Source organism: Anoplophora glabripennis, unplaced genomic scaffold (assembly GCF_000390285.2).
Source record: "Anoplophora glabripennis isolate ALB-LARVAE unplaced genomic scaffold, Agla_2.0 scaffold80, whole genome shotgun sequence".
Taxonomy (NCBI): Eukaryota; Metazoa; Arthropoda; class Insecta; order Coleoptera; family Cerambycidae; genus Anoplophora; species Anoplophora glabripennis.
The window spans coordinates 340,497-368,260 of NW_019416401.1; the positions used below are offsets into that span (position 1 = coordinate 340,497).

The following is a 27,764-nucleotide window of genomic DNA, read 5'->3' on the forward strand; positions in this document are numbered from 1 at the left end:
GTAGTTTTGTACACTGGCACTCTCGCCTCTTGCACCTATCGGCGCATGTCAAATTTACCTTTGCCAGCGCGAGTTTTTTGCCGAACGCGGAAGGGTGCGCGGAGCGTCTCGGGTAGCTCCGCCCCGAACCAAACGCCTGCTGGTTGCTGAACTCTACAAAAGTTGCGGAAGAAGCATTTATCGCTACCGGAATGTAGGTGGCGTAGAAAAAAAATGAAAAAATAATCCATCTCATAGATACATTGAAAATTCAAAGCAATTCCCTGTAGTTTTTTATGTTTCATTAGATACGCAATGATTGTATTCCAGACTGCAGATATTTTCTAACGAAATTACAGATTTCAATTGGATTTTATTCTAAATGCAACAATGTAGGTATTAAGTCTAATTTATTAATGTTTTCATTATTGTTGACAATTTTGTTGAAACATCCAAAACTGTTGATTGCTATCGTGATATCATTTGTCAAATTGTCAGTCTTGTTATTTTTTCATACGATGATTCATTCGTGATATCCAGAAAGCAACAGCATTGCCAAGTTTATATATGTTGTAAATTGTTCACACCTTTATATTATTCATATGAGACATATGCTTGTAAGTACGTGTTTATTGTATACCTCGTGCAATGAATAATGCAAATAGGTCAGTCAATTTAAAGAAATCGTATTGTTCTAGAGTTCTCGTATTTATATTTATAATTTTGTGGATGCTGATTTGACAACAGTGGGAAAGTGACGACACGTGATCTTTTATTATTTTATTTTGTGATTTATTTTTTCTAAGCATTTTCTAATTAAATAACTGCATCTGAAATAGTTATATTTATTCGAACAGCGTTTTAGTGGTTGGAATGTTGGAAAGTTTGGCCTATAACAGCGGAAATTGGAAAACACTCCTTTCAAAACAAACGTCATTCTTTTTTGTTGATCTGTCAGATTGTGTTTTGTCGGCTTTTATTGTAAATTTTTTTGTTGGATAATGCCCGATAAGGATTATTACTGTCAATTTAGCAGGTACGCATTAATTTTTTTCGAATATTTTCCTGAAAAATACGTCTTCAACAGACTGCTGAGTTTTTTTATATTTATTGTAGGTGATTATTGATTATTGCTACGTAGAAACAGGGTTACAAAACTACAAAAAGGGATAATCAAATAACAAATATTGACCATGGAGGCGGCTCCGAGACTACCCATGTTCTACTTTGACTTGAAAGTCTGTACTGAGAACACTAGGTTTGCCCCACAACTAAAGCAAGTAAGTTTAAAAATGAGTTATTTATGAAAAATATGTCTTGTTCTTTTGTTGTTGTATTATAGTACATAGCAGCCTTTTACAATGAAGATCCTGATTCATATCTTACTGAAATCCACAATTTAGAGACGCTTAGATCAGCAGCTGTACGTCCTTCCATGGACGTAAACGGTGTCCAGTTATTGAAAAAGTATTATTGTCAGTTGCATTTCTTAAAATCGAGATTTCCCATGGAAGAAAACCAAGATGCTGCTGTACAGTTTTTGTGGTAATTATAAAATGTGTGGTTATAGAAAATGTCACAATATTACGCTGATTCTTTCAAGGAAAGACAACCAGACTGGAATGAATTGTGGCGGTTCCGATATTCGTTTCGAGCTTATGGTGATAATGTACAATATAGGAGCTTTGCATTCATATCTAGGCGCGACGGATTCTAGAAGTAATCCAGATGGCATGAAAATGGCATGCACGCATTTTCAGTGCGCTGCATGGGCTTTCCAGGTAAGTAATTGCATTTAAGTCTGTCGAATAATTACATAACCTTTCGTTTTAGACCGTTAAAGAAAAATATCACCAGTTTATTATCTATATCTCTTCTGTGGAACTGGTACACTTTTACCAGCAGGTGTGCCTCGCACAGGCGCAGGAATGTATTTTGGAGAAGAGTATGTTGGACAATCGCAAAGCGACTATAATTGGTGAGTTAAAAATGAGTTTTTTTGTGCTCGAGGAATTCGTAAACCTTTTATTTTTTAGCTAAAGTGGCAGTGCAGGTTTATAATTATTATAGGCAGTCGTGGACTATTCTAAACAGTACAAACGACGAAATCGTTGGCAGCAAGACTTACAAGGAATGGATCAAGTATCTCGAGTTTAAAATTGCTTATCACAGGTGCATAGCCCTTCTCTTTCAAGGGCAGCAGGCCGAAGAGCAGCAGAAAATGGGGGAGAGGGTGGCGTTTTACCAAGCCGCCTGTGAACAATTGGAAGAAGCGAGGAAGCTGTCTACTGCATTGAAACACAGACAGGTTAGTTATTCGACATTAATTATATTTGAATATTTATAGTCCAGGCGGTATCTGTTTCGGGTTGGGTAAAACGCAGGTGATCGGAGATTTTTGCTTTAACGGCTTCTAAATAACATCAGAAATGATAATTTTTCTATGCAAATAAAAAAAACGGGGGCTTAATTGTTATTGCAAAAAAGTATAAAAAATAGCAAAAAAATCATTTTTTTCCTGTATTTCTCGTCGACAACTTAGCAACTATTCGTTTTAGACAAAAATGGAGGCGGAAAAAAATTTTGTAATTAAATTTGGAACAAGATAGTGTTAGTTGCAATTCGAAAAAATAATTATTGCAAAAATCTGAAAAATTATTTAAAAAATTGCAAAAAATGCTAGTTTATCTGTCAATTTTTTTCAGGCACTTGAATAATACCTAGGATCTTCATACTTTTCCCAATTAAACTTCTTAGTGTATAAAATCATCACACCAAATTTCATCCAATTCGGTTCGATAGTTTTTACATAATAATTGTTTAATTTTTTTTTAATTAAAACATTTTCAAAATCAAATTTCTAAAAATCTGAAGCCTTTGATTACTTGAAAATTTCACCACAAAAAGAAGAGCTCTCTAGCTTTAAAATGCTTTTTGAAAAATTCAAATCGGACGATTAGGTGAGCCGTGGTGATTGTTTAAACATTTTCGCAATTTTCACGCTTATAAACAATTGCAATAATTTAATGTTTTTTCAAAATTTTTTTTTTAATTTTAAAATATGGTTTGAAAGTAGTCGGAAAGACGAGTATTTAAAAAAAAACCTGATGATCCGCCCATTATTTTCGGAGTTATAGCCTGTTAAAGTTAACCCTTATTTACAGCAAAACTATAAGAATATAAGGGCTATGTTTTGAACTGATAGTTTTGTCATTCCGAGTACCTTCCAGATATAAATTTTCAAAATTTGCAATCATGGGCGTTCCATTTAAAATGTCACTCAAAGATATTCAAGACCTCGTGAAATCAATGAGGTATCAGTGGTGGGGGGAGCAAACACACAGCTACTCCGATCTGAATTATCGAGTTCAAAACTGCGAGGCTCGGAAAAATTTCACTTATCTCAGCTTCTAATGGACCAATTTCGATATATTTTTTTTAAATCGATGTATCGCAACTTAAAAAATTCAATTATCTCAATTTCAACCACCTTTTATTGTTAATTATTGGACTTTTGACATGCCGATAAACAGTTACTTTAAAAAGTGATTAATTTATTATGTTTATTTATTTACTATGTTAATATTCATGACCAAAATTTTTAAAATATATTTTTTATTTATAAAAACAAAATATAAGAATCTTTTGGATACTAGAATAAACAGTACACACTTCCCATGATTTTTCAAATTTTAAACTATTTATTGATTTCAATTTTTATTTACTTTTAATCTAATGTAATTCTTTTACTAGTTGGTGATTTTTCACATGCCTTATCAGTATTATCACAATCTATTTCGTCGTCGGTTTTCTCGCCCTGCAACTGCAAAATATCATTTTCTAACGACTCTAAATCTGATTGTCCAGTTCACTTTCTTCTGACGTGTCTTCTTCAAAATTGATTTCGAACTCGTCTACTTCCACTGTTTTGTAAGCATGTTTACACATTTGCCTTGGCAATGGGTGCAATACTCAGAGTATTTTTGAACTCGAGAAATCAGATCAGAGTAGCTGTGTGTTTGCTCCCCCCACCACTGATATTTCATTGATTTCACACGGTCTTGAACATCTTTGAGTGACATTTTAAATGGGACGCCCGTGATTGCAAATTTTGAAAATTTATATCTGGAAAGTACTCGGAATGACAAACCTACTAGTTCAAAAAACAGCCCTTATACCCTTATAGTTTTGCTGTAAATAAGGGTTAAGGGTTATAACTCCGAAAATAATGGGCGGATCATCAGGATTTTTTTTTTAAATACTCGTCTTTCAAACCATATTTTAAAATAAAAAAAAAATTGAAAAAACATTAAATTATTGCAATTGTTTATAAGCACGAAAATTGCGAAAATGTTTAAACAATCACCACGGCTCACCTAATCGTCCGATTTGAATTTTTCAAAAAGCATTTTAAAGCTTGAGAACTCTTCTTTTTGTGGTGAAATTTTCAAGTATTCAAAGGCTTTAGATTTTTAGAAATTCGATTTTGAAAATTTTTTAATTAAAAAAAAATAAACAATTATTATGTAAAAACTATCGAACCCAATTGGATGAAATTTGGTGTGATGATTCTATGCACTAAGAAGTTTAATTGGGAAAAGTATGAAGATCCTAGGTATTATTCAAGTGTCTGAAAAAAATTGACAAATAAACTAGCATTTTTTCCAATGTTTCAAATGATTTTCCCAATTTTTGCATAACAATTATTATTTTTTCGAATTGTAACTAACTCTATCTTGTTCAAAATTTAATTACAAAACTTTCTTTCCTCTTCCATTTTTGTCTAAAACGAATAGTTGCTAAGTTTTCGACGAGAAATCCAAGAAAAAAATGAATTTTTTTGCTATTTTTTTATACTTTATTGCAATAACAATTAAGCCCACGTTTTTTTTATTTGCACAGAAAAATTATCATTTCTGATGTTATTTAGAAGCCGTTAAAGCAAAAATCTCCGATCATATGGGTTTTACCCAAGTATACCCTTTTTAAAACAGATACCGCCTGGACTATTACTGAATCAATGAACTTATCAGTCTTTGTGATATTTTGTTGCCTTTCGTACTAATCCGGATATACATTTTTTGCCACATGTGCACATTCATTGCACAGAAAATAACATTAAGCGTAAAACTGCAAATAAGTCAGAAATGTTGTGAACGTGGGGATGGGAAGGTTATGACGACTTTAGTTTGACAGGTTGTTGCCTAACCATACTTTGTAGTTACAAACTGTGTTGAAGTACCTTATTTTTCAGTAATTTATTAAATTTACTGTTTACAGCAATTTAACAAATTTATTTTTTCAAATAGTGCAGGTCTAAACATAATAATTTTGGTGTACATTGCGATTTTTAGCAAGAAATCAACGAAAGCCTGGCGTTTACCCTCGACGTGGTGGAAGGCAAACGGAAAGCCGCGAAGAATGAAAACGAGTTTATCTACCACGAAGAGGTGCCCGACAAGGACCACTTGCAAGAAGTTAAAGGCGCTTCGCTGGTCAAAGGGATTCCGTTTAGTGTTAACGATACCGAGGTATCTACATTTCCAATTATCGTTTCTTTGCAACCACTTAAACTGTTTTTTAAGGTGTCCGGTTCTGATATTTTCGCTCGTCTGGTGCCGATGGAGGCCCACGAAGCGGCGTCTTTATACAGCGAGAAGAAAGCGCAAATGTTGAGGCAGATAGGAGAATTGGTGGAGAACAAGGATCAGTCACTCGCTGAATTTATGTCATCGATGCAATTAGATTTGTTGACGAAGGCGAGTCACGTTTTATCACGAAAAAAAAACGAAAATATTTGAATTATTGTTTTTTTAGATGAATCAAGCGACGGGAATCCCTCAAGAGCTGATCGACAGAGCAGCGGCATTGTCGGCTAAGCCGACGGCTACCCAGGACTTGGTGGACATAATGGGGAAGCTTTCCAACATCTACCAGGAGGTCGAGAGCAACTTGAACGAGATCGAGGGGTTGCTGAAGCAAGAAGAGGAGGCCGAGAAGGGGTACCAAGAACTGATGGGCAAACGTCCTCCCGGTATTATAGCCACGGATCTGGCCAGAGAGGCGGCCAAGTACAAGGAGGCCCACACCAAGGCCAACGATTCCAACCAAACCCTGCACAGGGCCATGATGGCCCACGTGGCCAACTTGAAGATCCTCCAGCAGCCGCTCAGGCAGCTGCAGCAGCAGCTGCCTTCCGTCGAACTGCCGAACGGTGAGTCGATTGTTGCTATTTTTATTTTTTAGATTCCCAATTTTTTCAGTGGTTTTCAAAGCTCGAGCTGATATTTCAAGTACTTTGCTTATGTTTCTGTGTTGTTCTTGTGCTAGGCTCTGTGGTGGTGGACCTACTATCGGCACCGCTAGGTACATTCCGATGTTGTTTTCGGTTCTTGTTGTTGGATCTAAGGTCGCTACGGATGGAACCGATGCTTCCAGTAAAGTTTGAAAGTATGCGATCTGCCACTGATTGAATTCACTGAAATCACAGTTATAATTACATAGTACTGTCTTAAATGTTTTATTTTAAGATCGTCGGCAAGCAAAAGATATTTAGCATGTTTCAGAACATGACTGATATCATTAATAAATGAGTTAAACAAAATTGGTCTATAGGGGAACCCTGTGGAACCCCAGAGGGAACACTTATCGCATTAGAGACAAAGTTTTTAATTTTTATTAATAATATTTATGAAAAATAACAAAATGCCTGTTTGTATCTATTAGATCATTTTACTCTACGCTTTAGCGTTGTTACTATCCCGCTTCTGACATTCAACCAAGTTATCCCACTCCTGATTTATATCAGAGTGATATCAATTTTTAATGTGCCGCTGGTACTCAGCTGATTTATCAAGCCCGCACCATTGTCGTTTTCAGCCAACATAGACGAGGCCACCCTGAAAGACCTGGAGACGTTGGTGGCGAAGGTGGAGGAGATGAGGACACAGCGAGCCATGCTGTGGGCGCAATTCCGGGAGGGCGTGCACAAAGACGACATCACCAATTCCCTGGTTACGAAACAGCCGAATCAGTCGTTGGAGCAGCTGTTCCAGCAGGAGCTGCAAAAGCACCAGCAGTTGGTGAGTTTCGTTGATTTACGAATAGTTTTGTTTGCGTTGATGTGGTTTTATACAGGGCGATTTGATTAGTTTTTTTTATCAAGCTTTAGGAATGGAAACATGATAACAAAATAATGATATTTTGTTGTAATATGAGTATATTGGAAACATTTTTTTTTTTTTGAGATGCGGATGGAATTTAAAAAATGTTTTTGACGGTAGAGAAGCGATTCTTAAATGTATTAATTTAAAATTTTTCAGGTTCGTATCGTGGGAACGTTATTGATGAGTGCCTTTCTTTTTAAATAAATTAATACGCCACCGACGGAATACAAAAATAATATTTTTTTCCAAATATGTTTGTTTTTAGAGTAAAAAATGGAAAAGTGCTAGACAGACTATTTTTATTGTAATAAATAATTATCCAAAAATAAACACTAAAAATATAATTAATGCAGAAATATGTTAAAATATCCTTAAAATGTCTTTAAAGATGAGCAAAAATTTTAATCAAGAATGCCTTTTTCTCGTAAAATGAACAATACAATTTTTTTTCTGTCCGTTTCTATCAAAGTAGGCCGATTTATACACAAACTGAAATTATTATATAAATAAAGTAAAGTAAAATTAAAGTATTCTGTATTGTTAAAAACAAAGGCAGTTTATTCTTGAACGATTTTTATATTTACCAATTTTCTGGTCACCCTGTATATGCAAGATGAAAGTTCTCTATGCTAATCGTATTTCAAAGACAAGCAAAAATTTTAGTCAAGAATGGCTTTTTCTCGTAAAATCAAAAATAAAAATATTTTCCCTATTTTCCACTCTAACCGTGGACATACTGTATACCTATAAAGAACAGGAAACTTAGAAAAAACGACATTTTGAAACGACTGTCAAAAGTATTGAATTCTCAAAATGAAGAAATATTATAAATTAAAAGAAAAATAAAAAATAATTTTTCGAATGTGTAGTGAAAATTGTAGCATTTATTTCAGGGACACCCCGTATAGGGTGAAAGCGAAAGGGCTGATTTGGGGGGGTTGAAAAGTTGGGAAAAATTGTCACTTTTTAAGATAACCTCAAAATATTCGAGAAAAATGCGAAAAACAGGTTTTTTTCTGATTTTTCGTTTTTTATTTCTCATTTCCGCAAAAATAACTAAATTTTGACAAAACTTGGTGAAAGTATACCTTTCTGTGTCTTAAATAACCACAAGATAAATAAAAAAAATCAGGAAATTTCCAGGATATTCATTTTCTCGGAACTGAAACACTTTTTCTTCAAAGAAAAATTCTACTTAAAAAAATCATACACAGTTCTGCCGGTATTAATTTTTTTCGTTTTGAAATAAAAAAATCTATAATCACAGTTCAAAATCTTGTAAAAAAATAAAAAACGATTTGCGCAACAATGAATTATTCAGTGATAATTGTTGATAATTTGTTTAAATTAAAAAACATTCAAAAACTGATTACACCATTCAATTCTTGGAAAAAAAATTTAAAAAATGTGTCATTGTTTGACCCACAATTTTATTTTTGTACAGCACACAAATGATAAATTATTTATGGATGATTTGAGATTTCAGCAATACAAAGTATTAATTGCAAAGTCTACTGTTGACGCAAAATCCGAAAATCCGAAATTTTGCAAAATTGTTTTATTTTTTCTGGATTTATTTGAAAACGAATTTTAAAATAAATTGCATATTTATATTGCCACTTTTTTCGCTCTATACAATGGTCTCAACATTTTTGCAATCCAACGTTTCGTCTTCGAGGGGCCATCATCAGGTTAATTTTTTTAAATATGTCGTTGCTATTTTTATGACAAAATCTAGTTATTTTTAATTCTGAATTAAATGATATTACTATTGTAATCGCTTCAAAAGGTTTTTAGCTATCATCTAAAATTTTTCCTGAGTACGGCTCTGAACGCTTTTAAAAAAGTCAATACAGCACAAAATCTCCAATAATTTTTTTTAATCCATAATTTAAAAAGTTGTACCTAATAAAAAAATAATATGAATTTATGAAATATTTTATTATTTCTAATTAGTGTTGCTAATAGTAGAAAAAAAATTTGTTGGATATTTTGTGTAGTATTGACTTTTATACTGTACTCAGGAAAAATTTTAAATGAGCTAAACAAGCTAAATACTTTTTAATTGATTACAATAGTAATATCATCTAATTCAGAACTAAAAATGGCTTTAGATTTTGTCATATAAATAGCAGCGACGTATTTAAAAAAATTAACCCGATGAACCTCGAAGACGAAACGTCGGATTTTGCAAAATTTCTGGTTTTTCTGGATATCTTCGGAACTACCCGGAATTTTAAAATTTTCTAAACGGCATATTGTTAGGTATAAAAAAATACAACTTCTTTCTAATCTGAGCCAGCCGTATCTCTTACTGTTTCCTAGATCCTAATGCTATCTCATCCTTATCTTGTACACACTGTATATCTATGAATTCATCAAAATTAAAAAAAAATAAGTACACTAATCGATCCTACGAAAAAAAATATTATTTATTTTATTTATTCACTATTCGACTTATGTTTATAGCAATACTGTTACAAAAATAAAGTTTTGGGTCAAACAATGAGACAGTTTTTTTTTTGTATTTTTTCTGTACAATTGAATGATGTAATCATTTTTTGAATTTTTTTAAATTTAAACAATTATGTATCAACGATTATTGAAAAATTCATTGTTGCAAGTCATTTTTTATTTTTTTTTCCGTTTTTGAGCATGTTTTTGAACTGTGATTGCAAATTTTTTTATTTCACCAAAAAGTGTATGTCAAAACGAAAAAATGATCACCGGCAGAACTCTGTACGATGATTTTTCTAAGTAGAATTTTTCTTTCAAGAAAAACTGTTTCAAACAGGAAAAAATGAAAATCTCGGAAACTTCTTGATTTTTTTATTTAAAAAAATTAGTGGTTATTTAAGACACAGAAAGGTATACTTTCACCAAGTTTCATTAAAATTAAATTATTTTTGCGGAAATGAGAAATAAAAAATGAAAAATCAGAAAGAAACTTGTTTTTTGCATTTTTTCGGAAATTTTGAGGTCTAAAAAGTGACCTCTACAAAAGTTGTAAATTTTTGCATGATCTACGACTTTTGTATATGATATTTTTTTGTTTGACGTCAGCTTTTGCCAGAAATCCCAATGATACAATTTTTCAGAACTTTTCAACCCCCCAAATCAACTCTCCGCCGCCCCTGCTCATTGCCCCTGTTTATTATAAGCCTCTTTTCATTTATAAAAGTCCAGGTAACAATTTTCTTTTTTTTTTCCTCTAAATGAGTTATTTCGATCAGTCTTTAATTGAGATACACAGTTAAATTAAATTGTGTTCGTTTATTGTAAAAGTTGAAAAATTTAGGACACTACAGTAATAACAGTAAAACAAATTATTGACAATATTTGCCAAAATTAGACCAGTCATTTGTGAGAAAATCCATTTTGAATCTGGGGCCCAATTTTAGTAGTGCCATTAATTTGAAGTGTGTTTTGGTTCTAAAATAAATAAAAATTTTCAAATAATTTCGTAAAGCACAACCAAGTGCGAAATTATATCACACAGGCGATTTTTTAAAGAAACTATTTGACTTGTGCGCTACAGGTAGGCCTGATCGAGCAGAACTGCACTGCCCAGGAGAACATCAAGAAGGCCCTGGTGGACTGCTACGCCAAAGCGGTGAACACTAGGCGGTACGTTCAGGAGGTCATCCAGAAGAGGAACAGCACCATCTCCGCCCTCATCACCTCGTACGACTCCTACGAGGACCTTCTGGCCAAGGCAAACAAGGGCATCGAGTTCTACACGAAACTGGAGACGAACGTGTCCAAACTCCTTCAGAGGATCAGGAGCGCTTGCGAGGTGCAGCGAGAGGAGAGGGAACAGATGCTGTCGAAGAGCGACGCGGGGAAGACGGACGATACGGCCGCTGTGGCTCCGGTCGCTCCCGCCTCGACGGCGCCTAAGTTGAAGGACTATTTGGAATCGAGGAAGAAAAATGCCGGCGTCGCCGGAGGTTATCCCGATCCGAGTTTGCAGTACCAACAACAGGTAACGATTATTCCTATGAAATATACAGGGTGTAACTTTGAATAAGGTCATATTTATACGGAGGCTATCGTTGGACTTTGGAAACGTATGCCATAAGTTAGTTGTCAAATTCTGCCACGGAAACGAATTTTTTTTTTAAATAATTTTCGTAACCTCGAATAACTGCGCATGCTAATCACCAGCGCATACTCAGTTGGGAGTTACAGTGTGCATTGCTGACAAATTTCATATTTTTCGACTCGTTTACAGCTTTTTTTCATAAAATCTCGTAGAAACATTGAAAACAAACAAACTGTACACGAAGGACCAAATTTGATACTTTTGAGGGGGTGATTTCCTTTTTTTCGAAAAGATAGCGGAGAAGTAGTTCAGATGTCGCTGGCTTGATTTTTGAGAAAAGTTGAACGAAAAAAACTGTAAGCAACTGATATCTTTATTTGTTTTAAGACATACAGAACGTTTGTACGCAGGATCGATCTGTCGTGCGGACTCCCAACTGTGCCATTCAAATGGTTACAGTACGAAGCAACCTGCTAACTGCAGGTACTTTGTTGCACGACTGCCACCCACAGAGAGCGTAACACAATGTTTGAATTGTCAGTGTTGCGAGAAACAACTACTCCAAGAGCTATACGCCCCTACCGGCATTGAATTATACTCGCAACACCTAGGATCGTGTGTCGGTTGTCGCACCTATGACACACTGATGAGGACTAATAAGTCCGAAACCGGTCTGTGCCTGGTGGGTTAAACTAATGACAAACGATCCTAGCTGTTGCACTAGGTGTAGCGAGTATAATTCAATGCCGGTAGGGGCATATAGCTCTTGGAGTAGTTGTTTCTCGCAATTCATACAGAACATTTTTCAATTTCTGCCATTTTCCATGACGATTTTTGTAAAGAGGATTTTTCCCCTGTTTTCGTAGAATCCAGCATAAAGGTTTTCTTGGTCGCTGATTACAGACACGAAGTCAGAATTACGAAATTCAAAATGGCTGATCCAATACGGCGCACAGTGGAAAATATCAAAACTAATCAAATAGTACTGATTTTTTTTATTCTTTCTTAAATTACCTGTACTATATAGTTCATATAGTGTAGTGGAATATATGCCTAGAATTTTTTCAATATGGCCGAGTAATCTCTAGCCTCAAACTCGATCATACAAAATTTAACATATTCGGTATCTAAAAATGAAAAAAAAGGAGAATTATGTACTAAAGGCTACCGAACAAAAAAAAATCATACACATTCAACATATTCCTAAATTATGAAGCCAAAACATAACCTCAAATTTATAAATCTTCAACTGAAACAAACATACTCAATTTTTTCTAAACCTGTCAGTATAAATCCATAAAAATGGTACTTTTGAGTGAGCAACCGATATTTTTGCATAACTTTAACTCAAATTCATAGGAAACTGACCAGGAAACCTGAAAACCTAACCTCAAATCCAAAATAATTAAGTTAAAAATCCACAGAAACAATATATTTTCTTCAACAAATGAAACAAATTACTTCAAAAAGACATTCCGCAATATATGTTTTCCTGTGCATACCTAAATTTTAAATCCATCCAAGGACTAGAACCTAACCTCAAATGTTTAAAATTTTTGCTACAAATAAAAAAAAAGCAAACAAACCAATCCATTTTACAAAAAAAAATTCTTCAACCTTGTGTATGACACAAACCTAAGAACCTTCTAATTTGCAAAACCTAATATAAATGGATTGGTTTGTTTGCTTTTTTTATTTTTAGCTTAAATTTTAAACATTTGAGGTTAGGTTCTAGTCCTTTAAGGTTAAGTTTTATGGAGATAAATTTTCTTTTTCTTTCCTTTTTGAAGCAATCATATCGTTTATTGAAGAAAATATATTGTTTCTGTGGATATTTAACTTAACTATTTTGGATTTGAGGTTAGGTTTTCAGACCAGCTTCCTATGAATTTGAGTTAAAGTTATGCAAAAATATCTGTTGCACACTCAAAAGTACCATTTTTATGGATTTATATTCACAAGTTTAGAAAAAATTGAGTATGTTCGTTTCAGTTGAAGATTTATAAATTTGAGGTTATGTTTTGGGTCTAGATTCATGATTTAGCAATATGTTTAATGTGTATATTTTTTTATTTAGTAGCCTTTAATTCATAATTTTTGTCGTGGAGCATGATCGTTTGTATCGGCCATATTGACATGGGCCCTTGGTGAAGACCTCGGGAGTTCGAATCGAGCTCCACGTTGGGCGCCATGTCGCGATATATGATCTGTAGTGCCTAATATGTGAGAATTGTGCGGGGAAGTATGATCTGAATGTTGTGTTTGGTCGGCATGGGTCCTCAGTGGAGGCATCGGGAGTTCTAATCGAGCTCCACGTTGGAAACCATGTCGCAACCTGTGATCTGGGATGTTAGTTCCCTTGACCGGGTTCCGCGGCAGGAACGCACGGAGTTCACGGGGATCGTCGCTATCGACGCCCGGTCGCACTATATTCTCTGACGATTGGAATCTGTGGTGGATATGACCTACAGACGTGGTGTCTAGGACACGAGCTCGCGGGGGAGATCTCGACGAAGAAGGTCGAGCTCCGCGTTGAGCGTCGTGTCGGGTTAGACTTTCTTGATATGGACCACTTAGGCGATGATCGTATGTTCGGGGGAAATCATGAGAATGGACGGGCGACGTACAAGTATTGTTTTGATAAAAAAGGCCGGCTTCGTCACCTATGACGTAGTCGGCTAAGGGGTTTTCGCTTACTATGGCACCCGAACGCGATGCGCATTGCTCCCGCTGGATACCACTTCGTAAAAAAGCTGAATGAACTGTAGCGTCGTCACCGACGGCTAGCTCACGTTCCGAAACACCCGACATCGGAAGTATTCCACTACCGGGGCCAGATCGTGAACCGTGGTTGGACTCATGGGATTCCCCGGACCCTACCAGTTGGTACGTAGGTTGAACCTCGTCCCGAGTATCTGTGGGTGACCCACTTCGTGGTAACTCTTGGTTGCTACTCGGATCCGCGAGTGCGTCGTGAGGGGTGGTCGAGATGGTGCCAGTAACTCGCGTAGCAGCGGACCTCAACGCGTACGGCGCTGTGGCTGCGCCGTGCCGCGTACTTCCGCGAGCCACCATCTTCGGTCCCTCAGACTCTTCGCGGAGCATCGATATAGCGTTGGCAGAAGAGGCCATTTCCTCTTTCACCCCGAATGTCGAGAGATCTTTCGCCGGCAAACAGGTGTGAGGGCAGTTCGTGTGACCGCTGGTCTCTCCGATTTGGGACGAGGTCTCGTCCAGCTCAGTCTTGATCATACTCACACGATCTAATTTATTATTCGTAGTATTACCTTCGAGGGCACCAATCCTCGTAGCACTGGATTTCGTAGTCGCGTCGCAGGGGTTCATCTTCCCGGTACGACAATGTCGGAGCAAGCTCTTTTGCTCCGAAAGTCTTGTAGACGTCTTGTAGTAAGCACTGACTCTACTATTAAATGTGGGTCTCTCGAGGGAGCCCTAGAAGTAAGGATAACTTCTTTACTAAATTTGGAAGTACGCCGCCACAATAACGTGCGTACTATTGCTTTGTGCCCGTGGGTCACAAAGTAAATGCCTCGTAGGGGTTTGACGAGGAAGGTTGCCTCGACGAGTGACCGCCTAGAAGTTTGACGAGGAAGATTGCCTCGGATTTGCAGATCTCAATGGAGTCTGAATTGTAGGTCTCGTAGGAGCCTATGTGTGTACTTTGTACCGAGGTGCGGGTCTCTCGATGGAGCCGGCACAGTCGGAATCAAAGTCTTCGTCGGAGGGTCGCAAGCCTCGGACGGTATGCAGGTCTCTGGAGGAGCCTGAAAGTATCGCTGTTTCGTCGCAGGGGGCGATCGAACAGGATCTTCGCCTCAGGTTGGGCTACCTCGGGCGGGACGCAGGTCTCTGGAGGAGCCTGGAGTATCGCTGTGTCGATGCGAATGGCTATCGCACAGGATCTTCGTCGGAGGTGGTCAGTCTCGGACGGTTTCGCAGGTCGCAAGTGGATCCTGGAGTTTACCGCTGTTTCGATGCAGGGGGCTATCGAACAGGGTCTTCACCTCAGGCTAGGCTACCTCGGGTGGTTGTCTCGTTAAGCGAGTAGTGGTTGCAAAGCACTATCAATATCACGTCGAGGAATGGCAGCCTCGACGGAAGCCTCGTGAAGCGAGCCTGTGAGCTTGAGCTCCAAAGTTCTTGAGCTTGATGACAGGGTTTTTTCAATCAAACCGTGGAAGATATGTTAAAAGTATATATTGAACAGAATTAACAAACAATAAAGGTTCACAATTAACATATACAAGTTATTTACCATGAATAAGATTTGTTACACAATTGCTCTGTATCGCTTTCCGTCTCATGTACTCCCACTGAAGTACTGTAAACGCCAAAAGTAGACGTTCGATCACTTTTGTGGGATTTCCATACTTTTGGCGGACCGGGCCTTGAATTGTCCGCCAAAATCTCGAACCAAAATCATCCATCGTCCCCATCAACGCCGGGACTCGTTCCCCTCTGGCCTCTACGGATTGTCGATGTCGGCGTCGGGGATTTTGGAGTTTTTTCCAGGTTTGGGAAAAACTCTACCCGCGGTCTCGGCTTGGGCTGCCGAGCATCGTATCCAACCGCCAGAGCGGTGGAACCTTCGGAAGACGGTCCTTTCGGCCCAAAGACGGGGAAATTGGAAAGATAGGTGATATTTTCCCCGTCCTCGTAAAAGGGCCTACGGAGGTCTTATTTCTGGATGGATTCATTTGAAATTTTGTGTTTAGATACACGGCATGACATAGTGCCGTGGTTGGAGGGTTCGACCGAGATCGCGCGGATACTTTCGGCGGCAGCTCTAAAGGCGTGAAAACCTATTATGGCTTAGCTGGCCGTTAGTAGTCGGGCGATTCGGTTCGAATTTGGATATGACAACCACCTAGCGATACTCTAGTGTGGTTGGAGGGTTCGGCCGAGATCGAATGAGCGGAACGGCTGAAAACGCGGAAAACGTGAAATCCGCGTTTCCCCGTATAACGGCGTTTTGGCTCATCCGATTCGGACGAAAATTTAGTAAGATAATGCTAGCGACTTGAGGAGTGCTGCATTAAATTTTGACACCGATCGCTCAATAACTTTTGGAGTTATTGGCGATAGCGTCCTTGACCAATTCAAAAGGGTGGTGAAATTTCTAATGGCCATTTCCAAATGTCATCGTGAAGCGTCCCGGGGTTCGACTGCAGGTTGCGAGAGCAGCGGCAGTGGTCACTGCGCGCCGGGATGGCAGACCCAGGCGAGATCGGTCGCGATGCGGGTGACACTGGAAAGGTCGGTGAAATTGGTCTTTAACGCTCTGGGAGCGCTATCGCCGTGAGGATCGATGTCTGAAGACTCCTATAGAGGCTTTTTCATTCTGCCCGGCCGACGGCGATTGATTTCGCAACCGTGGCGGGTTTTTGGTTTGAATTGGAAAGGTAGGTGAATATGATTGTTTCGCCTCCTTTTCAATTCAGCGGTCTCCGGCATATCCGTAGGTACAAGATTATGACTTCTACCAATATACAACATGTTCTAAAATCCTGAAGCTCGCTCGAAGGGTGGAATACGACATTTTCCTTTTTTTCATTTTTAGATACCGAATATGTCAAATTTCGTATGATCGAGTTTGAGGCTAGATATTACTCGGCCATTTTGAAAAAATTCTAGGCATGTATTCTAATTACCTAACCAGAACTTTATAGTACAGGTAATTTCAGAAAGAATAAAAAAAAATCAGTACTATTCGATTGGTTTTGACGCGTGGCTCGAATTTTTTCCAATATTTCCAACTGTGCGTCGGATGAAATAAAAATATGTAATTTTAAAGTAATTCTGACTTCAGATTTGTACTGGACTGGGACTGATTCTTCTTCCTTTTTGAATTTTCACCTGTTGCTACTCGATTTTCGAATATCTACAAATACGCCAAACTAATCAGTTTCAACAGACGATTTCTCAGAGAGGCAAAGATACATTCGAACCATTCAAAATTCATCTATGACGGAACATAACCTCAAATATATCAAAGTTCATCAATCAATTTTAAATCGCATTCGTATTAAGCGCATCAAAAATCTTCGAGAAAGTAAGTCATGGTTTCTGGTTTAAAATTTTGTCGGTCTGTGTTATGGGTCCTGCAGAGCCCGTACCATTGACGCCGAATTAAAGTTACATCCTGCACGTGTTTATCCTTGTTTTCCAGCAAGTAAATTATGGCTTGAACGCATCCCAAAGCATACCCGACACACAATCATGGCCGCCCGCTGTTCGACCCACACCCGTAGGTTCCGAAGTTACGGATCTACCGAAAAGCGTTGGCCAGGAAAATGCAAACTACCCCAACGCCAACGCTCAGTACGGTTACAGCCAGCACCAGCTAGGAACGAATATTCCATACCCGTACCAATCCTCCGCCGGGTATCCCAACCAGCAGCACCCGGTCGACCAGGACATCATCAACAGAATGAACTCCCTCCTGTCGAATATCAAAGGAGAAACGAAACCTTCCCAACGCATTACTCAGCACTCGTACAGCAACTACATCCCGCAAAACTACGCGACGACGGCGTATACTTACCCGACGCAGCCCGCGCCGCAGTCGGATCCCGCGGTGACCAGCTACGACCCAACAAAAGCCTACACGACCACGACCAATTCATACAGACCGCTTTCCAGTTACACGGTGCCGGACAGCACCAATACCCACATGCAGTATCCCAATTCCAGCCTGGGCGGTTCCGGGAACGAACCGACCACCAGCAACGCGTACCAGTACCCAAATTACTCCCAGCAAGGTCAGAACGTCGGATATTCCCAGACGGATGCGAACCAGACCAGTTCGTATAGTCAAGGGAATGTTAACTGCTACTACCCCGCCGGGTACGGACCGGGCTATAGCGGTCAGAGCCAGGGCGGTGCAGATCAGAGCGGTGGCGCACCCGGGCAGGTAAGATCGTATGTCGTTGGTTTAAAATTAATAAATTGATGATTAGGGCCGTCAGAATTGATCCGCGAGGCAAAGGTGTAGGCATTATTTATTAAAAAGTAACGACCATAAACACCAAGGGACAGGAATTAGCTACGCAACATCCGAACGATAACAAAGGCAACAGTATACTAACGTGACGTGAACGTGAAAAGCGGTGACTCGCGTAGGTCTCGGTTGATCCGCTTGGCACGCCATTTAATTGCGGCTCTCTCTGACAGCCCTATTGATGATATTTCTTTAAAATTTTCTCGGCAAAATGCCATTTTTAATGACTGGTACGATTCTGAGCGATATTCCCCCACCACTAGAAATCCTCACCTTGATAGATGTTCCTGTTCTCGCTAAAATGTACTGATTTTTGTTTTTTTTTGACTTGTTTTATTTAGAAAACTTTTTTCTTTTTGAGAAAATAAATCGGTTTTCGGCTCCCCTTCATTTTTGGTCAAAAAAAAGAAAATTTTTATTTTATTATATCGATTCCACCCCAAACAGGACCTCCCCCTTCCTTCCTAGTCAGAATCAAGGTCAATTAGAGGTCAGATTGAGAAAAAGTTCGTTAAATTAAAGGATTTCGGAATATAGGCTTTTTGGGTCGCTGAGTCCAAATCGGAGGTTAGTTTGTCTGTATCAGGCCATTTTAAGGTTGTTTCAAGGTCAAATTGAGAAGAAGCCTGCTCGGCTTCAGGCCCAACCATCTGTTTTACAGATTTACTGATCTTGGGGTTGCTGGGTTAGAATCCGTGGTTAGTTTGTCTGTATCAGGTCATTTAAAGGTCGTCTCAAGGTTATTCCAAGGTCAAATTGTAAAAACCGAGCAATTAAGTCTAACCGCCTGTTCTATATGTATAGCTGAGTTCGAATCTGAGGTTAGTTTGTCTACACCAGGTCAATTGAGGGTTATTTCAAGGTCATTTAAAGGTCGAACCAAGAAACAACCGAGAAATCGATTACAGTTTTTCAAGTCTTCGAGTTTGAATACAAGGTCTGTTTATTGTACATATGTATCAAATCAAGTTTAAGGTAATTGCAAGGTCAATTTGAGAACAAAAGCCGAGCAATCAAGTTCGACCACATGTTATACATGATTTTGGGGTCGCTGGGTTAGAATCTGAGGTTAGTTTGTCTATATCAGGTCATTTAAAGGTCTTTTCAAGGTCATTTCAAGGTCAAATTGTAAAAACCGACAAATTAAGCCTAACTGCATGTTATATAGGTATTTGGGATAGCTGAGATCGAATCCGAGGTCAAACTAAGAAAAAAACCGAGAAATTATTATTATTATACAGGACTTTGAGGTCGCTGAGTTCAAATCCGAGATCAGTTGGTCTGTATCAGGTTATTTGAAATGAACTTTGAAACAAAAACAAACAAAATGACCTTGAAACAACCTTAAAATGGCCTGATACAGACAAATTAACCTCCGATTCAGACTTAGTTGCTCAAAAAATCTAAACTCGGAGCTTTGATTTAATGCACTTTTTCTCAATCTGACCTCTAATTGACATTGATTGTGACTAGGAAGGAGGGGGGAGGTCCCGTTTGGGGTGGAATCAAAAAAATATTCTGGTTTTTGGCCAAAAATGAAGAGGGTCCAAAACCAGCCCCTTTATGCAAATAGCATTAATAAATATAATTATTCGCTGTTCAGTACTATTTCTAAATTTTCACCTGGATTTTCAGTTTTCTCATTCATATTTGCCCAAAAATAAGAATCAATAAATTTGATCAACCATGTAAGCAGTTTTTTGTTGTTATTTGCCTTAGAAGCGATACAGGTCTTGCTTTCGTACTACCTGCGAAATAGCAGGTTGCTCTCTGTCAGTTTGACTGTTTGAAGGAAAATTAATATACAGTGTTTGAATTTTCAGGTGCAGTACCACTCGTTGCAGTACGCAACATCAGTGCAGCCTAACCAAACGAATTACTCGTACAATTCCACTTATTCATCGCCGAATTTCAACACGTCCAGTGCAAAAGCTGGGGAAGACAAACACATGGCCACCGGTTTAAATGCGGCAACCTCTCAAGCCCAAACAAATTACTCTGCTACGGTTGCTTCTCAACCCCAGTACATAAATCAACAGTCTTATACACCGAGTGGGACACCGACTCTTCAACAAACAGGCTCTATGGCAGCAGCCCGCCAAACGTATTCGCCTTATCAAAACCAACAAATACACTCCAGTGATTCTGTTCCATCGGTTTCCTATCCTGCCACCGGCACTCAACCAACATATCCCCCTTCTGCCACTCAGCAAACTTATCCCACTTCTGTCACTCAATCAAGCTATCCCACTTCTGCTACTCAGTCAACTTATCCCGCTTCTGCTACTCAACTAAATTATCCTGCTTCAGCCACTCAGCAGACTTATCCCCCTTCTGCCACTCAGCAGACTTATTCCCCTTCTGCCACTCAACAGACTTATCCTCCTCCTGACACTCAATCAACTTATCCAGCTTCTGCCACTCACCAAACTTATCCCACTTCTGCTACTCAGCCAACTTATCCCGCTTCTGATTTATATCAGAATGGTCCGAGTTCTTCATACGGCACCGGCACTCACCTGTCGTATCAAACTCATTCCACTGTCTCGAAAGATGCCCTTCACTCGTATCCTTCTGAAGCGCAGCACTCTTATTACCCAACAGAAGCACATCAGGGGTATTCTAACCCTAATACACCTCAGTTGTACCAAACGGGCAGCGGTTCATCCATCGCCGATCAAAACGCTGGTGCAGTGGGATATTCCAGTTATTATCCTCAGGCTTATACCCAGTACACTGCTAGCCAAGCGCAGGTGGGGCAACAAGCCGCCACCCCTACAGCGAATAAAACCAAAGAATCCAATGTCGATCTGCTAAGCGGCCTGGACTTCACCATCAGCCAGGCGCCTCTTATCCCGCAACAGAATGTCGCTTCTAAGTCCGAGACTGGCGAAGTTAAACCCTCCGACGCATCTGAGAGTAAAACGAACGTGTCGAAACCCGTGCCTCCTAAAGAAGAACGACCCGCCTTGCCCGAGATTAAAAGACTAAACGTGAAGATACTGCCGAGCAAGCAGCTGAACAACAACGACGTGAAATGCCTTTTTATGCAGGAGATCGAGAAGTATGAAAAGTATGTGGAGACCCTGACGAATAAGACGTTGAGCGGACCGACCAATCTGGACATCAAGTGGAAGGAGATTCAGGACAAGCAGGACGCCGAGGGGCAGAAGAAGATCATCTCGGTGGCGAGGTGTTACCCGATGAAGAACCGTTTCCCGGATATCCTGCCTTACGACTATTCCAGGGTGGAGCTGCACGGGACTAAGGACGATTACATCAATGCATCTTACATATACGTAAGTAATGAATAAACCTTTTTTTAATCGTTTGTTTTTCATTATTAGGACTTTTACTTTACTGGGACGTGCTTTGAACTTGCAGGGAGTGTCGACAAAGTGTAGCTGCAGTATCTCGTTTATACGCGAAAATATTTTTTTGCATTTTTTAAACAAACAATAATCTTTAGGCAAACTTTTAATTTATGGGAATTGTTGACAAAGTGTGGCTACAGCATCTCGTTTATATGTAGAAAAATTTCTTGCATTTTTAAAACAATGGCGCACGTGTTGGAGAGCAAACCTGTAAATACATTTTTTATTTGCGTTACGTTTATATGCGGAAATAGTTTTTTGCGTTTTCTAAACAATGCCGCACATTAGGAAAAGACTAAACTTGTAGACGCACTGTTAATTTACAGGAAATATCGACAAAATGCAGTTGCAGCATCTCGTTTATATGCCGAAATAGTTTTTTGCATTTTCTAAACAATCCCACATGTTAGGAAATCACTAAACTTGTAGACGCACTGTTAATTTACAGGAAATATCGACAACGTGCAGTTGCAGCATCTCTTAACTTACAGACATGTTTTTAGTTTACAGGAAGTGTTGACAATGTACAGCTGCAGCATCACATTTATATGTAGAAAGATTTTTTGCATATTTAAAACAATGGTGCACGTTTTGGAAAATAAACCTTTAAATGCATTTTTAATTTGCGTTACGTTTACATGCGGAAATAGTTTTTTGCGTTTTCTAAACAATGCCGCACATTAGGAAAACACTAAACTTGTAGACGCACTGTTAATTTACAGGAAATATCGACAAAGTGCAGTTGCAGCATCTCTTAACTTGCAGACATGTTTTTAGTTTACAGGGAATGTCGACAAAGTGCAGCTGCAGCATTTTGTTTATATGTGGAAAGTTTCTTTTGTATTTTTAATTTATGAGAGTGTTGATAAAATGCAACTGCAGCATCTTCCATTTTTTTTTACATTTCTTAAACAGTGGGCCACATTTTGGAAAATAACGAATTTTTAGATACGCTTTTAATTTACGGGGAGTGTTGGCACAGTGGGGTTGCAGCACCTCGTATATACGCGGAATTGTTTCCGTTTAGGATTCACCCAATACCACAGATGTTTGTTAATTTGGTTAAAAATTGACCTGATTTAAAATGTTTGCAGGAGCAGTGATTAGGACAAAGTTACAGTAAATCAAAGATGTGAATTAACGATGCGCAGCCGTATTAGCTTTTTAACCTTGGTACAAACACAATTTTTTTTGATTTAATCATTACCTGGGCAATAATGTCGGAGATACTTGTCGCCTAAAAAATTATGAATTAATCTGTTTTAAGCATTGCCGTCTTTTGTAAAAATCATCGAAACTGATTTTTTTAGGATGTGTCTCCCTACGCGCCTTCCTTCATAGTGACTCAGACGCCAACGTCGTCAACTTCCGGCGATTTCTGGACTATGATCAGGGAGCAACAGGTCGAATTGATATTCTGCGTGTCCAACGACACAGAGGCGAGTCTAAAATATTTAATTTTGTTGCGTGTTCATTGTTTTCACTTTGATTTTTCTCTGTTACAGATCGGACAGGACGTTTACTGGCCGAAAGAGAAGGGCCAGCATCTGAACGTCCTCAACATGGTGATATCTTTGCAGAGCGTGATAGTAAAGTCCCATTGGATAGAAAGACTGATCTCCGTGAACTTGCCCGAGAAGAGGGAATCGTGGGTCGTGATGCACCTGCAGTTCACTTCCTGGCCTGGAAGGTAAGTGGAAAATCAATTTGTAGGATGAGTAAATTTGATTTCCTTGAAATTTTGGGGTCCGTGGATCCGTCAGATCTGGTTGTTTGATGGCCATTGCAAATAATGTTTCCGTTTTTCTTGTTTTTAAAGGGTTTGAATGTTATGGTCGAAGAAATTAACTGTTTCTGAGAAAAAAAATGCATTTAATGTCTTGTGGCATTTTTAAAAATGGTTAAAAGTCCTTTAAAAAGTTGTGATCAAATTTCTGGTCAATAAGGGTCATCGACGATAAGTTTCTGGATGTTGTGAATATTTTTTAGAAATTTAATCCTTAGAAAATTCAAAGGTCCGTAGGTATCAGATCTGGTAATTAGATGGACGTTCTACATATTTCTGTTTTTCGTGATCTAAAAGTCTATATTACGTATACAGGGTCTTCAGAAACTGTGCTCATAATATTTATTTTTCAAAAGCTTTAAATAAATTTCTTTTAAATTAATATTTGGCCATAACTTTTTTCCAGTCCAAGCGATATTTATCAAATCAGAATTATTATATACTATTTTTCGTAGAAACTGTCGGTTTCCTATAATAACTACATTCAAAGGTCTGTGGGTACCAGATCTGGTTATTTGACGGCTACTCCAAAATTATATTTCTGGTTTTCCCTATTTTTTTAAAACACTACTTTTGGAATCATAAAAATAATGGTTTTTATAAAAGTTTAATTTTGTCATCTTTCGTTTCCATCACAGTTTGTTCCCCACCTCCCCCGAACCGTTCATCGCCTACGTCCTGGAGCTGATAACCCTGTACCAGCAGCAGCGGTGCGCCACCCACCCCGTAGTCGTCCACTGCACCTCGGGCATCGGCAAGAGCGGTCTCGCCTGCCTGCTGACTGCCGCCATCTACGACGTGACGAACAACTCCAATTCGGTGCCTGACCTCGCCTGTCTCGCCTCCAAGCTGACGAACTGTCGGAAGAACATCCTGCGGGACAGGGAGCACCTGAAGTTCGCCTACGAGGCCTTCCTCTCGTACATGAAGCAGATCGTCAATCAGGGTAAGTCGCCGCTGACCGTTTCGTTTATTTTGTTACTTGCACGTTTTATCCGCAACTAACGTCTTTTCAGGTTATAATTATACTGTTTTAAGGATAAGTAATTTTACTACATTTGCGTACAAAAAAGTTGAAAAACAACGAATATTTTGATGATTAACAAGTTTTTACCAAATTTTCTAAGTCGATAATTGCTTTCAGTTTTATTCGCTTTCTTAGCATTCATTTGACTAATGCTCAGTTCAGTTAATTTTACCGTGAGTAGAGCGTGCGATAAGTATGTAGTGTTTTTCTTGGTTGTGGATTTTGTTAAAATGGTAAAATGGAACCTGTTAAAATGCCTTTAATTTACGGGGAATGGTGACAAAATACAGTCGCAGCATCTCGTTTATGCATGAAACATGCGATAAGGTCTATATCCTTCGAAATGGCTGAAATTGAGGAAGAAATCCTAGAAAACTTTGAAAATTATTAAATGACTTGGAGCAGGTTCATATTGAATCAAATTAGAGTGGACCACGGTAAAGTATGGAATACGATAAGACAGGAATAATTTTTTGAATTTATTTTATATTTTATAAATATATATATTTATAATTAATGCTGGCGAAATGCAGCCACAACATCTCGTTTATAAATTAATGGAATATGAGAGAAGGCGTGTATGACTCCAAATGGCTGAAATTGAAGAAGAAAAAATCAGAAAAAGTGTTTCGATGATGAACACTAGTTTTATAACAAATTAAGTTGGTTCGATAATACGTGAAAATATCACAAAAGTATTCAAAAGCCAAATCTATGTTGAAGAAAGTAGCCGCTGATCTGCGAAATTGACGATCGGGATATGTTCCTGAGAATATTTTTACCGCAAATAACGTTTAAATTAATGAATAAAGAAAAAACATAATTTCGAAAAATTTTCAAAATGTTTTGTTTTTTTGGAAAACCTTCTGGACATTGAAGAAAACAAAATCAAATTGTTTCCAGCACGATTCGGATTTTCCGTCCTATGCTTCTGTTCATCAACTTTTAATTAAATTAAAATTAAAGTTGATGACTTTTGACAGAAATTTCTAATTAACTTTTGTGCAGTATGTAATCACTTAAAAAACAATTTTTTTTCAAAACTACCCTTTTTACTACCCTTTGTCGCCGATATGTTGATGATTGAAGACAAAAGGATCCTTTTCCATTAAAAGTTCGATATTTCGATGAAAAATTTTGACCCTTTAATTTTTTGCATTAGTTCAAGTGCAAACAAATTAGTACTCAAATATTTATTTAATTAAAAAAAAAATAGTTTCATGTTAGCATTCTGGAGAACATTTTTATTACCCCCAAAAAATCGATACTCGATCTATATACGATACTGTTTAGGGGATTTTAAGTAGATGACCTATTTTTAACAGTTTTATGTCCCGTTGAAAAAAAGTTTCAACTGAATGTCCCCAGGGATTTTTTAATCATGTTGTATTTGGAGCATTCCACCCAAATCGACCAATTTCAATTTGGCTGAAACTTTTTTATTGTTTTTTTATAACATTCAAAACCTCTGAGAATTTTTTCAAATTTTTTCACCCGACTAAAAAATGTATGAATTTAAAAAAAAAATTGCTTTTTATTTTATATAACCATAACTTTTTCAAAAATTGAATTATCAAGACGTTTTTTTTTCAAAATTTTTGGCTTAAATGTACTTTTTGAAAAAAATAGTTCAAAATTATCTGGACCTATCTTCATTGTTTTTTTTTTAATTTTCTAAAAAAAATGAAAATAAAATATCTCGATGACCATTTTTAAACATTTTTTTTTTTCTAATAAAAAACAGATATTTTATAAATCCTCAAATTTTTTCAGTGGTATTTTTTGTTTTCTATTTTTTTTATTGATTGAAAAAATTTTCACATAACCATTTTAAAAAAATTTATTCTATGCAGCGATTGATAACAATTTGAAAAAGTCAAAAGAGGATGGTTTCAAAATGGTTTCAAATACGTTGCATCTTTTTTTAAAGCTCACTGTTCGTCCAAAAATGGACCTAATAACAATTTTTTTTGCATTTTCTTTGTTTTTGGATGCAGTTTTCGAAAAGATACAACAAAATTATTCAAAACGATCTATTTTTTTCTTAATTAAAAAAAAAATAAATTTTTTTCAGCTAAATTTGAAAAAAAAATTTTTTTTCAATGAATAAAAAAAATAGAAAACGAAAAAACACCACTGAAAAATTTTGAGGATTTATAAAAAATGTCAGTTTTTTATAAGAAAACATTTTTTTTTTTCAGAAATGGTAATCATCGAGAAATTTTCATTTTTTTTCGAAAATTGAAAAAAAAAACAGTGATACCAGATAATTTTGGTAGTTTTTTTTTCAAAAAACATTTAAATACAAAAATTAAAAAAAAGCGTCGCGTCGTGATAACTCAATTTTTGAAAGTTATGGTTATTTAAAAAAAGCTATTTTTTTGAAAAATTCATAACTTTTTTTGAATTGGGTGAAAAAATTTGCAAAAATTCTTAGAGGTTTTCAATGGGGTAGAAAACAATAAAGTTCCAGCCAAATCGAAAGGGGTCAGTGGTCGATTTGGCGAGGAATGTCCCATTTGTGTCTTATTAGAATCAAAAGGAACTCAAACACTTAAATTTTATCGATTAACTGTTATTTGGCTAGAGAGAATGAAGAAACGGCTGAACGAGATGGTGCCCAAGCAGCAGGAAGAAGCGAAGCAACCCTTAGAGGTAGCGGAGAAGAACGAGGACCCCCTCAGTTCCTTGGACCCGTTCTGGGCCAGCAAGAAGTAGGCTTCACGAAATATACACATAAATTTTTAAGTACCAAGACGTGTAAAACCATTGATTTGAATATCGTTTTTACTTATTTAAGTGCCTATATTATACAATATATCTCCGGGATTATATTTACCGTTTTAACGTTTTATTATTGAGTATTTTAATAATTTATTCCTATTTTAAATTATGTAATATATATATTCGTACGATGTGATCATCACTGTAAATTTGTTATACCATTATGATTTAACAATAAAGTGCAAGCTTCTGTACAGGGCGTCTTGAGTTATTCGATCCGCGACTGCAAGAAAAAGTTTTCTACAGGCCGTACGGTATTTGTTGAGATAGAATTCCAAGACTCGAATAAGCCAATAAAGTTCTGTTATCGGAACTACTCTAACAATTTACCGCCCATGTCTTTCTACCTTGGGTGATGAATGCGGTTAATTCCAAGAAAGTGACGCAGGGGTCTTCTTGGAATTCAATTTATACATGGGTTGTTTAGAGGACCGGTGAAATTTAGGAGTTCTATAGGAAGTAGGCAACCAGCAATACATTTTATAGATTTTATTGCACAGTTTGTCAAAATATGAATTAATGCACAAATAACAGACTTTCCACCATTCTAACGCAGATTTTCTATAAAATGGACATAAATTG

The 27,764-nt window shown here is 37.5% G+C and overlaps 1 protein-coding gene across 5 annotated transcripts; it reads left to right on the forward strand.

Moving 5' to 3' along the window:
* Positions 1 to 281: 281 nt before the first annotated feature.
* On the forward strand, positions 282 to 27,376 carry LOC108917580 (tyrosine-protein phosphatase non-receptor type 23). Of its 5 annotated transcripts, none has more exons than XM_018724264.1 (18): positions 282 to 371; positions 837 to 1,015; positions 1,096 to 1,259; positions 1,322 to 1,524; positions 1,583 to 1,760; positions 1,813 to 1,957; positions 2,016 to 2,287; positions 5,334 to 5,510; positions 5,565 to 5,738; positions 5,797 to 6,193; positions 6,859 to 7,061; positions 10,684 to 11,130; positions 17,381 to 18,124; positions 20,035 to 21,510; positions 22,896 to 23,024; positions 23,091 to 23,275; positions 24,010 to 24,317; positions 26,986 to 27,376. In XM_018724264.1, exons 3-18 carry the CDS (start codon positions 1,173 to 1,175, stop codon positions 27,114 to 27,116), a joined length of 5,256 nt encoding a protein of 1,751 aa, XP_018579780.1. In that variant the 5' UTR covers positions 282 to 371; positions 837 to 1,015; positions 1,096 to 1,172; the 3' UTR covers positions 27,117 to 27,376. The 5 variants fall into 5 exon arrangements, with proteins under 5 accessions (XP_018579780.1, XP_018579783.1, XP_018579782.1 ...); XM_018724267.1 differs by having other exon boundaries at positions 356 to 371; positions 845 to 1,015; XM_018724266.2 differs by lacking the exon at positions 282 to 371 and adding an exon at positions 533 to 596 and having other exon boundaries at positions 845 to 1,015.
* Positions 27,377 to 27,764: the final 388 nt, after the last annotated feature.

Coding starts and splice junctions, on each gene's coding strand:
- LOC108917580 (XM_018724264.1), top strand. CDS start 1,173: ATGGAGGCGGCTCCGAGACTACCCATGTTCTACTTTGACTTGAAAGTC. Junction 1,761..1,812: donor GCGCTGCATGGGCTTTCCAG/GTAAGTAATTGC, acceptor CTTTCGTTTTAG/ACCGTTAAAGAAAAATATCA. Junction 21,511..22,895: donor TCAATGCATCTTACATATAC/GTAAGTAATGAA, acceptor TGATTTTTTTAG/GATGTGTCTCCCTACGCGCC.